The sequence below is a fragment of the Nyctereutes procyonoides genome, unplaced genomic scaffold, assembly GCF_905146905.1.
Source record: "Nyctereutes procyonoides isolate TBG_1078 unplaced genomic scaffold, NYPRO_anot_genome, whole genome shotgun sequence".
Lineage (NCBI taxonomy): Eukaryota > Metazoa > Chordata > Mammalia > Carnivora > Canidae > Nyctereutes > Nyctereutes procyonoides.
In genome coordinates this window covers 41,172,406-41,186,401 of record NW_026575139.1, presented here as the reverse complement: position 1 = coordinate 41,186,401, position 13,996 = coordinate 41,172,406, and the positions used below count along the sequence as shown (strand labels likewise).

The following is a 13,996-nucleotide window of genomic DNA, read 5'->3' as shown; positions in this document are numbered from 1 at the left end:
ATTAGGCCATATAAGTAAAGCTTTAAATGTGAGCAGTTAATAGAAATTTCATGTGTTTTTGTTTTTTTAATTTTTTCTTGGAGTAAACTAAACCAGGGATTTTAAATCAAATTTCCTCTTATTCCTCTTTTAAACAAATACTCTGTATCAGAGTTTAAAATTTGGACAAGGAGCATAAAAAATATAGCATAATTTATTCTAAAATTTAGAATAATGACTAAAACCAAAATATATGCCTTGTGTTGGCATCAGCTAACCTATCAGGATTTTTTTGTTGGTTTTAAACAAGTAAGTGTTAATGTATTCTTATCACCTCTCATTACGATTTTAAAAATACTTCATTGTAAGTATTTATTTTGAAGTATTTCCAGAATCCCTGGAGTACCTTCATAGTTTGAAATCCTCTGAATATTTTCAGTTAAACTCTTAGTTTATAAACTCAGAATACTTAGTTTTTGAGAACTGGTTTACCCAAGAAAAGTTTTGAAATTTATTTTCAGTTTTCTCTGTTTTAAAGATCGACTCTGTTAGTCCTGGCACTAGTAAGTGGTAGAAGCTGGAATTAATTGAGTGCAAAGCTCTATATGTAAGTCCAGAATTCAGTGGTAGATATCCTTGCTCAAAGTAAATAAGGTATGATTTTGGTGGTAATACAGAGGTGTATTTTTAGTGTTTATTTTCAAGGTGGGTTAGGTACAATTTATGTAGCAATTCTATTTTTTTCTTAAAGATTTTATTAATTTATTCAGGAGAGATACAAAGAGAGGCAGAGACACAGGGGGAAGGAGAACCAGGCTCCCGGGGTGGGGGGGGGAGTGGGGGGAAGCCTGATGTAGGACTCGATCCCAGAATCCTGGGATCAAAAGCTGAGTTAGGGGGAAAAGAAAAAACTGAGTGAGCCAAAGGCAGATCCTCAACCACTGAGCCACCCAGGTGCCCCAGCAATTATGTTTTTTGAAATTTCCAGGGAAGTGGTGTTTGTCTTTAGGTTTTTTTGTTGTTGTTGTTGTTGTTGTTTTTTATTGTCATCTAATTTGGTTGTTTAATATGTTTTATCTATTTCATTTAAATATTTTTGGAAATCGGTTATTTTGGCTTCTCTTTTACAGAATTATGGTGAGTGGTTGCGTGGATTTGAAAAGAAGGCAAAAGAATGTGTGGCTGAAACTTCAGGTTCAGAGGAGGTGAAGGTTAGTTCAAGGAATGAAGTATCTGTGTTATAACCAGACATGGAAAAAGGAAATAAATCAGAATTTGTCTTTTAAGTTTGGAAAGATAAAGTATATGATTATGAATAGAATAATGACCTTTTGAGAAAGTATAAGAAAGTGGTTTCATTTTGTATAAATTTTGATAGAAATGCTATAAATCTTCATTGCATTTGATAAGTACACAAAGCTAATGTTTTCTGTTTAACTCTGTATCGTAATCATTTTTAAAACTGTGTATTTAACTATCTCTTACTCTCTTTTTAGCCTGGGTTTAAAAAGTAAAGATCAGTTGAGGTAGGTAGGTAGAAACTGACTGGTTTGCTAAAGTATCCCCAAATACATCATTAAGAGTTCAGAATCTAGATGTGTTTTTATCTTTGCTTAAATTTGGAAGATTTATTTGTATCTCAAGTGGCATGAATAAAATCCTCTTTTCCATGTGTGTGTAGCATAGGCGTTGTGACTTGACTTCACATGTGGTTCTGCTTTGATTTTAACCATCCTGCTAAAGAATGATAAGCCTGTTTATTATTATAAATTGTGTTATATATTTTGTAGCAATCAGACTCAGGGAGTTTTATTAGTAAAGCCTGAATGACCAAAAAGGTCATTGAACTTTATTACTACCTAATAAGGTTGAAATGTAATATCTCACTATAAAACAGTTAGAAACCATTTGTCATAATACACCGTTAAATACTGGAGCAAATTTGAACCACATAAAACTGGCAAAACTAGAGAATTTTTCTTTATTTCATTCTTTGTAGGTTCTAGAGCACAAGTTGAAAGAAGCTGATGAAATGCATACATTGTTACAGCTCGAGTGTGAAAAATATAAATCTGTCCTGGCAGAAACAGTAGGAAATGATTTTTTTAATCTACTTTTTGGTTTTATTTTTAAATTATTAACTTACTCCTTAGTGGCTTTAAATAGTTTATCTTGTCATCAACACATGAATTTTTCAAAACAACTATACTCTTGCTTGTAGGAAGGAATTTTACAGAAGCTACAGAGAAGTGTGGAGCAAGAAGAAAATAAATGGAAAGTTAAGGTCGATGAATCACAGAAGACTATTAAACAGGTATTTAGAAAAGCATAGAGCTAGTGGTTCTCAAGAGTGTGGGCTCTCAATCAGCAGTGGCAGTACAGCCTGGAAACTTGTTAAAAATGCTCCTTCTTGGGCTCCACTTGAGATTTTCGAACCTGAAACTCTGTGGGGACAGTAGTGTGTGTTTTGAAGGGCCCCCACATCTGATTCTGATGCCCACCCATGTTTGAGAATAGGTGGTTCAAAGTTTGACTGAAAGGTGGTAATCTAGAATGTAGAGTGCTTTGGAGGTTGTAGAACTACTATGTGGTAATATAAGGCAAAGAATTGGGGGTTCAGAACAAACTTTGCAATGTTGATATGTGACCCCATGATACAGTATTCAAGAAAAAGTTAATGGGTCCTGTTGTCACATCTTTGTATGGACAGATGGTAACTAGACTTTTTGTGGGGATCATTTTGTAATGTAAGAGAGTATCAAATCACTATAATGTACATCTGAAACTATCAGGATATGATATGTCAATTATACTTTAGTTAAAAATTACAATTAAAGGGAAAGTAAAGAGTGTCATCTGTTGCTCACTTGTTTTCTTGGGCCAGCCTGTGCAGAATTTAGGGTTGTTGGTGGTATTCTATGTTAATGTATTTGGGAATTAAATATGGCCAGGACCAGTTATTTGTTGGTTGTAAAAAAACAAACAAACCCAAAAAAAAAACCCACACGTTGAGCTGGGCCTTAATATCATGCAAATGGGGTAGGTTTTGACCATAATTTAGATCAAGTTAAATGTCATGCTCTCCTTTTCAAGGTCTTTTAAAATTCAGTATGGCTTTAAATAAGATCTCAAAACCCCTGAAGTTTGATTAAAATTCTACGAGATAGAAGCCTCTCTATCCTTGATTTAGTTGGTCATATAATTGTTTCATATTTCAGATGCAGTTATCATTCACATCTTCAGAACAAGAGCTAGAGCGATTAAGAAGAGAAAATAAAGATATTGAAAATGTATGTTATTTCCTTGCTTGATTTATATATAACCTGTGGACTCAGTTTTAGCATTAAGGGTTGTCTTAAGATCTGTGTTTTAAGACTTCTTTAATGATACAGTTGTTACACTTTTAAGAACATCTTGGGTAGTGTTTGAGATGATACAGTTGTTGTATTTGTACATGTCATAACTTTCCATTGTGGGGGGGCATCATGAAAGGAGTTCTTAAATGTGATAACTTTTCTTCTTTGTTGCGTTGCTAGCTGAGAAGAGAACGAGAGCATTTGGAAATGGAACTAGAGAAGGCAGAAATTGAACGATCTACCTATGTTACAGAAGTCAGAGAGGTACTTAGAATTTTTTCCACCTTGCTTCTCAGTTTAAGTTTATGATAGTGATAAAATATTTCAGTGTACATTGTTTGTGGCAGAACTTCCAAGTAGCATACAAAACATGAGATATCATAAGGAGATCAATCTTAAACTCTAAACTTCATTGCAGCTGAAAGATCTGTTGACTGAATTGCAGAAAAAACTTGATGATTCATATTCTGAAGCAGTAAGACAGAATGAAGAGCTAAATTTGGTAAGAAGCTTGTTCTCCACTGGGTATCAAGTAGGCTCTGAAAACACTTGTGTTGACATGTGGAGAAACCATCCAAACTTTTTCTCCTTGCTAACATCTTTAGCTTGGCATTTTTGTAAGTTTAAGATAATCTTCATATTCTGATGACTCTTAAGATGATCTTTTCTTTTCTTGACTCCCTAAGATGATCCTTTTTTTCTTAGCTCCTAACAATGGCATGTTTGGCTTGCAACTCTTTTCCAGAAAAAAATTCATGTTTTATAAAACCTAATTTCTTAGCATTATTTTCAGTGAAAAAAGAAGTGAAACAAATAAAGATTGCCTGAATTGTGAAGATTCTCTTCTCAGAGCTAATGATAGTTAACTGGACCTCTTATTTTCTAATCTGAAAGGAGATTACTGAAGATTGTAGATACATATTCTTCATTCAAGGGCAACAATTCATTCCGCTTCTTATTTTAACTGGTCTTTCTATTGATTATAGATAACAGAAAGCTTGTGAAGTTCTTTATCATCAACATAGCATTTAGAGTATAGTAATTCTAAAACTGTAGACTTAAAGACAACTATGGTTGTCTTATAAAGTTAAATGCCTTATAAAGACATAGAATACCCTATATTCCCATTCTTAAATTTTCTAGAAATTTACACTGATTATGACAAGCTTAGCTGTTAGATAAATATGACTATCTTGTATGTTTCAAACAATAATTATGATTTTCTGTGACTGAAACATTGTTATAACACTTGACTAAATTTGAAATATCTGAATGAACTCTAGGAAGATCATAGTAAGTTTCTCCTTACCCCAAATTAACCCTGCACAGTTTGGAACTTTCTTAGTACTGCTCTATGTATCAAAAATTTCTTAACTCATTTGTAGTTGGTCTTCTGTGTTATGGCAGTGATTTATGGGAATGAGTTTTCAAAGTAGGGCTCTTTGAAATGTACACATAGAGCTCCCCTCTTTATTTTTGAAATAAAATTTTTGTTTTATTTTCATTTTATTTAATCGAATCATTCCCACTGCAGTGTGTGAAGTTTTATACATATGTGTGCTATATATTGGCACAGATCAGGACTGTGGTTATGCCATAGCTACAAGCCATAAGCTTTACCCTAGAATGTGTTTTTTAAAAATCATTTTAACTTTAACTATTGGAGATTTTACTTTTAACTTTGGTGCTTAGTATCTGACTCCCAACAGAGGCATCAAACCCATAGGATTATGATTGAGTCTTCATTCAGCCTAATGTTCTTTTTGTATTTTTGCCTCTCTACTTCTGTTAAGGGGCGCAATTTTAAATGGTATTTCTTATTTTTGCCTTGAATTCATAATCTTTTAGTTTTTCAGTTTGTTTGCTCAGGTCAGGATAACTGTTGCTACATTTTAAGGTAAAATAACTTTGTTTGCCTATACATACATTATGTGTTTGGGAGCTGAAGGAATAATCTTTCTGATGTACTAAATAGAGTTAAGTGAAGGAGCAAAAACTAAAGTATTTAGATAGAGTTCCCCAAATGTCCCTCACTAGTTCTTTCTCCAGTTCAAAAGGTTAGTATCTTACATTTCTCTCTATTAGGTCTCCAGAAACTGTTTGGAATGTTGCACCTATTGGTGTGAGGCAAAATCTGTTAACTGGATGAATTTAATAAAGTTATTTGTTGTCACTATAGTCCATTTCCCTTATGCATATTTAATTGGAACATTTATCATGAGAAGAGGCATTATGTATTGGCAATAGAGTTTATAGAGCTTTAAACTGGACAAATTGACTATTGAGAAGTATATCTTAAGACATCGCTTGTATAATTAGGCTGGTGTGATCTTACACTGATCTCTTTTAGTGATGATTTAAAAGATGATCAAAACTTTTAAATTTTTGAAGTTTTAATTTTATGGATTTCATTTACAGATTCATCTGTTCAGTGTCTCTTAAAATACACAGTTGACTCTTAACTGTATAGCTCAGAAAGCCTTAAACTAATGAGTAAAATTTCTGGCTACTTGCCTTTTAATTTGAAATAATTTAACTGTGAATGAAATACTTTATGAATAGTGAACAGTAATACTTTTAAAAGGCACTTTACTGGAATGTGATGATTTTTGTTTTTACGTTTACAGTTTTCTATTCTGAACCATAGTTTGTTTCTGTAGCTCTTCTTATATTTAGCTTTCCAGATGGGAACCTCCACTGCTTAGCTTTTCTATACATCTGGTGCAGCATATTGGCTAATCCACTGTGCATAATAACTGTTAGCGATCCCATTCTTTCTCATTCATTCTTCTAGAGGTCTCAATCAAAGAGGAATGCAAATTAAGTTAATTGTAGTATTCCCTTTATTTTTACAGTTAAAGACACAGTTAAATGAAACACTCACAAAGCTTAGAACTGAACAAAGTGAAAGACAGAAGGTAGCTGGTGACTTGCATAAGGTAAGACACTGCTTGTCTTGAAGATGCTATATCATCATGCTGTGTTGTGCCTTGAATCTTAAGTAAAACATACTGCTAATTCTGGATTTGTGGGGGTTTTTTTGCATATTAATGTGTTTATAAATTTAAGCTGTTTATTCTACAGTTACATTTTTGGAACTAAACTTTTTGGCTTATTTTCCATTCTTATTTGCTTCATTATTTCAATACATTTATATAAGTAATTGTTTTATGAAGTATAGATTAAGTTTTAAATGTAATTGTAGGTACTCTTTAAAAAAATTTGGCCACATCCATATATTGTTTTGTTGGGATTTTCCTATGTAGTTGCTTACAAAGTATGTTTCCTTTGATTTTTATAGATTTAAAATGTGTGGACCTCTGATGTTTCGGAAATTTATTCCTTTTGTTTCTTCATGGAAATAGACTTTCTTGATCTCGTGTATAAATGGGGAATTTTTAAGATTATATTTCTTACTCTTTACATTAGCTTAGCAAGTTATTTTTAATTCTGTTTTTAGATATTTTTAATCGTGCCGTTCACATATGCTTATATTAAAGCTGCTTTAGAGCTAGGATTATGTTTGTAGGAGTCATTAGCAAAACAAATGTCACTTTTTTTAAAGTTGAAATATTTTTGTATGGTACAGCTTCTGATTGTTATATAAAAGTCTAGGAATCCATAAAGTGTACATTTAGCATGATAAAAAAGTATAGGAATCCAGAATTGCTTCAAGTTATTTTGGTGTTACTATTACCAGTAGACAAAATGTGTACTCAGGATGTTTATTTCAGAGCTCAAATGTAGATTCATGATATGGTGTCAAGGACAAGCAATCTGATTTACTTTGATAGATGATTTTATTTTTTGACCTCTTGATCAAAATATAAAACATGCAAGTTTAGGAGTGTCTGTGTGGCTAACTCGGTTAATCGTCTGCCTGCAGCTCAGGTCACAATCCCCAGGGTCCTGGGATTGAGCCCCACGTCAGGCTTCTCCCACTGCCCTTGCTTGTGCTCTCTCTGTCAAGAAAATAAGTAAAATCGGGATCCCTGGGTGGTGCAGCGGTTTAGCGCCTGCCTTTGGCCCAGGGCACGATCCTGGAGACCCGGGATCGAATCCCACGTCGGGCTCCCCGTGCATGGAGCCTGCTTCTCCCTCTGCCTGTGTCTCTGCCTCTTTCTCTCTCTCTCTCTCACTGTGTGCCTATCATAAATAAATTAAAAAATTAAAAAAAAAAAAAAAGAAAATAAGTAAAATCTTTAAAAAAAAACAAAACAAAACAAAACAAAAAAAAACCTAGCATGCAGTTTTAGCCTAGCAGTTTAGTTTCTCAGGTATTAAGGATAGTAAACAGGTGCTAAAGGATGGATGTACCATGTTATTTATAAATGATAATGCAGTAGAAAACGGTTAGCTGCCTCATATCTGTAGACCAGAAATACTATGCAACACTTGATTAGAAATCCACATAAATATTCATATAAAAAGTTAACAAAATGCTTTGTAAAAAAGTATAAAAGAGCGTGTATATTAAAAGCCTATTTATATGAAATTTTCTGTTAGCACATGTATGTGTACAAGAGGGATCTGGACAAGATGGTCAGAGGAAAGCCACTGTTTTAGGATTTGTGGGACATATATGGTTTTTCCCACATACACTTCTTGGTGTTTTTTTTTTTTTTCTTTGTGTTTTTAACACAACTCTTTAAAAATATAAAACCCATTCTTGGCTTATGAGCTATAGATAAAACAGATTGTAGCCAGATTCAGCTGATACTTGATCTAGACTAATGTTAACCTAAATATCAACTGTGGTAATTTCTTCTTTTAATTTCTTTACACATTTTCTCTGCCGTTTGAACTTTTTAAAGACAGCATGTTTTTACAATCTGGTCAGGGAGGAAACTTTTCATTTTGAAGAAAAAAAATCTTAATAGATTGTCTGTACATTGTATTTTGAGATGAACCTCAATCTTGTACAAAATAAGAAAATCACTCATTTTTCTTCTCCTAATACTCCATTGTAGTATTTAGAAGCTACCATATTGCTTTCCTAACAGGCTCAACAGTCGCTGGATCTTATCCAGTCAAAAATCGTAAAAGCTGCTGGAGACACTACTGTTATTGAGAATAGTGATGTTTCCCCAGAAGCGGTATGCATTTTCTTTTACCCTAAACCTCTATGCTAATTACCTTGTAAATTATGTGAAAACTAAAAATGTGCAAGATCCTTCTCTGACTAAAACAATGACTTTGTAATGTACTTCCATCAGGTATGTTGCATTCTTACTGAAGGTTGTCTTGTCTTCCTGTTATTTTATCTGAAATGCAGTGTTCTTTTTAATGTTTGTTTTTCACTTTAGTTTAGTAAGATATTACATTAATTTAATGTTTGTGTTGGAAGTATTTTGGTGTACTGCTTTCAGAGCGCGGACTTTGTTAGACTGCCTGTGCTTGAATCCTGACCCTGCTTCTTAGTAGCTGTGTGACTTTGGACAACTTTCCTTAGCCTCTGTGTGCTTTAGTTGCTCCATCTCAGAAAGGCAATGATAATAGCACCACCTGTAGGATTGTTTAAAGGAGTAAATGAGTTACTATATAAAAGATTTTAGAAGAGTGTGTAGCACTTACAACAGTGCTGTTGTCTAACACTGAGAGCTCAATATATGTGAACTTCTTTTTACTGTTATGAATGTGCTCCCCTTTAGTGTCTGGCAGATTTTTTTTTTCCTGAAAGGAGAAATGGATTTACAACTATTAGGCAGGGTCTGGATTTTTTCCCTTTGTTGGCCTAGTGACATCTACAACATAGCTTTCTTTGATGCAACCTAATTTGTGCTGATAGATAGCAAATGCTATTTTTGTATGTGGTTTTTTGTTGATTTTTAATGTCATTTTCAAGATTTTTCATGTTTATATTTAAAACAGCAATAAAGTATTTTCTGTTTTAGGTTGCAAATGCCTTTTCCTTATGTTTGGAGTTTTTCATCAAAAGTGATCTTCTCTTTTAGGAGTCTTCTGAGAAGGAGACAATGTCTGTAAGTCTAAATCAGACTGTCACACAGTTACAGCAGTTGCTTCAGGCAGTAAACCAACAGCTCACTAAGGAGAAAGAACACTACCAGGTATTAGGTAAGAATATTGAAGTACTATTGTCTGTTTATGGGTAATTTACATAGTGTGTGCGAATGTATGTGCAGTGTTGGTTTACTAGGAGTACAGGAGCTCTTGTTCCCCTAGTAGAAATAGTCCCTCGTTCTCTCAACGCCTGCAGTTGACAGCTTTAGCTTTCTTGGGGTTTTATTTCCATCTCTTATATATTTTGGTCTTGCAATTTGAAAGAGGGAGGGGACCTTTTATTTTTACCTCCTCTGACTTTCTTATAAAACAAACTTTCTTATGACTTGTTTACCTAGGTTTTGTTCATTGCATAATGTGGGCAATTGCTTCTTTAGTTTATCCTAATCTTAGTTCTGTTAAAGTATCTGTGTGGTTTTTTTTTTTTTTTTGATAACTTGGTAAAATAAAGTGACTATAATGTTTTTACTGAGATAAGATGCTGAATTGAATATCCGATCATCACAATTTCTTTAAATTGTAAACTGACTTTTACTTAAGTCTGCTAATAAAGATAATCAAAGAAATCCCATTTTTTAACTCCTAAAGTAAGAGGCTTAATTGAAGATAAATAAACCTGTCGTTAACCAAACCATTTTTATGAAATTTTGTTGCCCTCCAGATAGGTTAGGTTTCCTTGAAAAGTTGGATGGATCTCCATTTTGGTACAGGGGCATCCATTCTGTCTCGCTTTTCTGGAATGATTGTCCTCTGGCCTGCCTTAACATAAACTCTCTTTAAAATGCTATTTCAGGTCAGTCACCTCTATAAGACTTTGTAGATAAACCCAGCTCATTCTTTTAACCTGTCAACAAAAATAATAGTATCTTTATTTTTTATCCTTGGTAAGCTGACCTCTCCATTGCCTGTAGTTAAACTTTTGCTACATTACCTCCCTTCTCCACATTAGAAAATAACCTTCCTGTTTCATTGGGTAGCTTTTTCCCAGGTCTTCAGTCTTATTCCCTTCCTTGCACATGCTTCTTCTGTTAGGTCTTGAAAACCTACTCTAACGTCTTATTTTAACCTTGCATTTCCCTTCAGGTTATCACCTTAATTTTTTTTTTTTTTTACCTCACTGTTTCATAGAGATTCTTAAAATAAGAAACTGTTCTCACAGTATCTACTTTTTTACTTGCTATATTAACAGCTCCATGGGCTCTAGAATGTCATTCCAATGAAAACTTTTTTGCTGAGGTCATTAGTAATTTCCTGATTGCTAGAACTAATACAGGCCTTTATTTTGATACTGAAAGTATAAGAAAGTATAAGTTTCCTGTATAAGAGACTGAAAATAGTTCTAAAACATGCTAACTCTGCTGAAGTCAGTCCATAGGCCTTGGTGTGATAAGGGAAAGGGTTTCATTTCTGAGAGCCTAAGAAGATTGGATTGTCATCCCTTCCCTTCATTTATACGAATTAAGAAATTTTTTTTTTTTTAAGCTTTGGACTAGCAACACTAGTACTTTATAGTATGCTTTTCTGTACCCAGATATCTATTTTTCCTTGTTTTATATTTGCTTGTCTTCTAAGTGTTCAAACTGTATATTGGACCATCTCAGAAGATTTCACTACTCCAGAGTCTTAGTCTGTTTGGGCTTTTATAACAAAATCCCTTAGAGTGGGTGGCTTAAATAATATTTATTTCTGATGGTCCGTGCATGGCAGAAGACGCAAGGGAGCTCTCTGGAGTCCTTTTTAGAAGGACACTAATCCCATTCGTGGTGATAGAATCTTTCAAAGGCCACCACTTCCAAATGCCATTTCATTAGGGGTTAGAATCTCAGTATACGAACTTGGTGGGGAGTGGGGCACAAACATTCAGACCATTAACACTCAAGTTCTCTTAGCTTGGAACCAGTTTATGGAATCCTGTGGAGGAAGGTTAATTTTAATAGCAGTCACTTTATGAATATCATTCTAAGCTTGAACAAGCTTCTGACTTGGGGTCATTTGCTTAATCTTGACAACAGCCCAGGGCAGGGCATAGGTTGGTGTTATTATTTGTTTTTTTTTTTTATTCCCATTTTACAACAGATCCACAAAGGTTCTATAATTTACCCAAGGTCATACGGCTAGTAACTAGGTGAGCTGGGATTTAAATTGAGGTGAGCTCTGCCCAGTGCCTACCTATGCTCTTAATCGGTACTTTGCTTCTGTAATTCAGGCATTCTGTGCTCTGACCTTTTTATGTTGCTGCTTTTTTTCCCTCCTCATTCTGTCTAATCCTTTTTTGCCAGCCTCTTAAGAGTTTGTGTTGCCAATTCTCACTTTTTCCTAAAGTTAGCATTTGGTTTATCAATAGTGAGTTGGAGAGGCTCTCGATGTTATCCAGAAAAAAATGAGGTGGAATTTTGTGTACGTGTTCTGTATGTATGTGCTCTACCTATTCCATGTGGCAAATAGATTTTTTTTTTTATGATGTAGTTGTTTCTTGTTTCTGAAAGAAAGATGTTCTTTTACAGTGGTATTGAAGTACAAGGATTAGTGCTCCAGATAAAAACTAGCTTTTATTTCTACACTTCACACTTGCTATCCTATAGCTCAGGTTTTCATATTTTGTGATGTGTTTACACAGCACTTAATAGTGCCCTGTTCTGGTGAGCTACGTAGACGGTCTGATCCGACATTAATCTGGTTTTTAATTAAAGAACATGATAGCCAGTGGTAACTTTGCCTTTTAACTTTCTCATTCTTTTCCCCTCAACTTTTTATTTTGAAAAAGTTTACGGATAAAGAAAAGTTGTAAGAATAGTGCAACACTCACACATCCTTCACCTGCTTTATCTCTTTACACGTATATATGTATTTGGTTGATGTCAAACTGTTTGAAAGTAACTTTTGGATGTCATGACATTTTATCCCTAAATACTTCATTATGCATTTCTGAAAAACAAAAGCATTCTATAAATCCATAATACCATTATCACATCCAAACAGATAAAACCAGTAGTTATATAAAATTATCCAGCATTAGACTCATAGTCAAGTTTCCACAGTTACACTGCATATATTTTTTTAGCTGTTTTTTCCAAACCAGGATCTAGTCAGAATTTACACGTTGCATTTGGTTGTCTTTTTAGTCTCTCTCATGACTTTCTGAAGTTTAATTTCCTTTAAAAGAAAAAAAGATTTTATTTATTTATGTGAGAGAGAGCAGAGCCAGATGGGAGGGGCAGAGAGAGAGAAGCAGACTCCCCAGTGAGCAGAAAGCCCAAAACAGGGCTGTATCCCAGGACCCCAGGATCATGACCTGAGCTGGAAGCAGATGATTAAGCAACTAAGCAAACCAGGCATCCCTGAAGTTTAATTTCTTAAAATTATTCTGACTTAGAAAGCTTCACATGACCTCAGAAAATTTCTGTCTGAAACTTTGTTTATTCATGGGGGGAGAGTTGTAAATTTTAGTGCTGCTCACCTGATTAACTTTATATTTTCTTGAGTAGAACTAATAAAAATGGATTCCCAATGTTCTCTTAAATTTTCTAATAGTATTTTTAAATCCTCACATTATTCTCCATTTGGTCTGAGATTTTCACCCATTTTTTTAAATCTACCTCAAAAGCTTCTGAATCTTGCTATTTCTCTCTTGTTTTTGATTACCATTACTGTAATTGCTTTGATCCTAGTTGAAAGAGCCATGCTAGATCAAATAGAATATGTATTTTTGGTGTTTGACAAATGTCTTCTGATTGCCTTTTGTTTCTTGCCTTAAAATGAATTTCTTTCTTTCTGATCTTTTACAGAGTGAAGTAACTGGGAAACTGTTCATTCAAGGATAACAGAAGGCATTGTATTATATTTTGCCAAATTAAAGCCTTATTTATGTTTTCACCCTTTCTACTTTGTCAGAAACACTGAACAGAGTTTTGTCTTTTCTAATCCTTGTTAGACTACTGATTTAAAGAGAGAAAAAAAAAAGCCAACTCTGTAGACACCTTCAGAGTTTAGTTTTATAATAAAAACTGTTTGAATAATTAGACCTTTACATTCCTGAAGATAAACATGTAATCTTTTATCTTATTTTGCTCAATAAAATTGTTCAGAAGATCAAAAGTGGTGAAGACAATATAAAATTTAACATTTTAATACTGATGTTGTACACTGTTTTACTTAACATTTTGGGGAGTAACTGCCTCTGATTTCAAGAAAACACTTTTTTGTTGCTAATGTAATCTGTTTTTTGTAATGGCGTCAGCAAATAAAGGGATGCTTATTATTCAGACCTGCTCTAATTTTCATTGCGCTTTAAACATTAGCAGTACAGACCAATGTAATTTAGAATCCATTTATTAATTGCAACTTTTGGACAAGGTAAGATAGGTATTGTTGCTTATCTTCTGTAAGAGAAGTTCTGGGTCTTCTCTGTGGCTCTGTGCAGTGTAAGCCGTGTCCAGCAGTGCTGTATGCTACAGAAAGGATGAGGCAAGAATTTAGCTTTCAGACTCACCACTCCCAACTCCACATGGAAGAGCTCTGCTTTTTTCTTAACCAGTAATAGTTGACTTTTTAGTATCCTTCTTGTCAGGTACTGTGTTACACAGTTTGCATGTGTTATTTTTTGTTGAAGAAAGTTTTAATTAATTAAATAATTTGATGCA

The 13,996-nt window shown here is 34.0% G+C and overlaps 1 protein-coding gene across 6 annotated transcripts in view; it reads left to right on the top strand.

The window, feature by feature from the left end:
* KTN1 (kinectin 1) overlaps window positions 1-13,618 on the top strand; it is a 106,284-nt gene extending 92,666 nt beyond the window's left edge. For 3 of the 6 annotated variants that reach the window (XM_055303772.1, XM_055303769.1, XM_055303767.1), the window contains 10 exons: window positions 1,110-1,190; window positions 1,979-2,068; window positions 2,201-2,293; window positions 3,198-3,269; window positions 3,516-3,599; window positions 3,754-3,837; window positions 6,191-6,274; window positions 8,339-8,431; window positions 9,290-9,410; window positions 13,142-13,618. In XM_055303772.1, coding sequence (XP_055159747.1) covers window positions 1,110-1,190; window positions 1,979-2,068; window positions 2,201-2,293; window positions 3,198-3,269; window positions 3,516-3,599; window positions 3,754-3,837; window positions 6,191-6,274; window positions 8,339-8,431; window positions 9,290-9,410; window positions 13,142-13,146 — 807 coding nt within the window. In that variant the 3' untranslated portion in view covers window positions 13,147-13,618. The remainder of the gene's footprint in view (window positions 1-1,109; window positions 1,191-1,978; window positions 2,069-2,200; window positions 2,294-3,197; window positions 3,270-3,515; window positions 3,600-3,753; window positions 3,838-6,190; window positions 6,275-8,338; window positions 8,432-9,289; window positions 9,411-13,141) is intronic. The other 3 variants (XM_055303773.1, XM_055303770.1, XM_055303768.1) reach the window with 1 other exon arrangement.
* The last annotated feature ends 378 nt before the right edge of the window (window positions 13,619-13,996 follow it).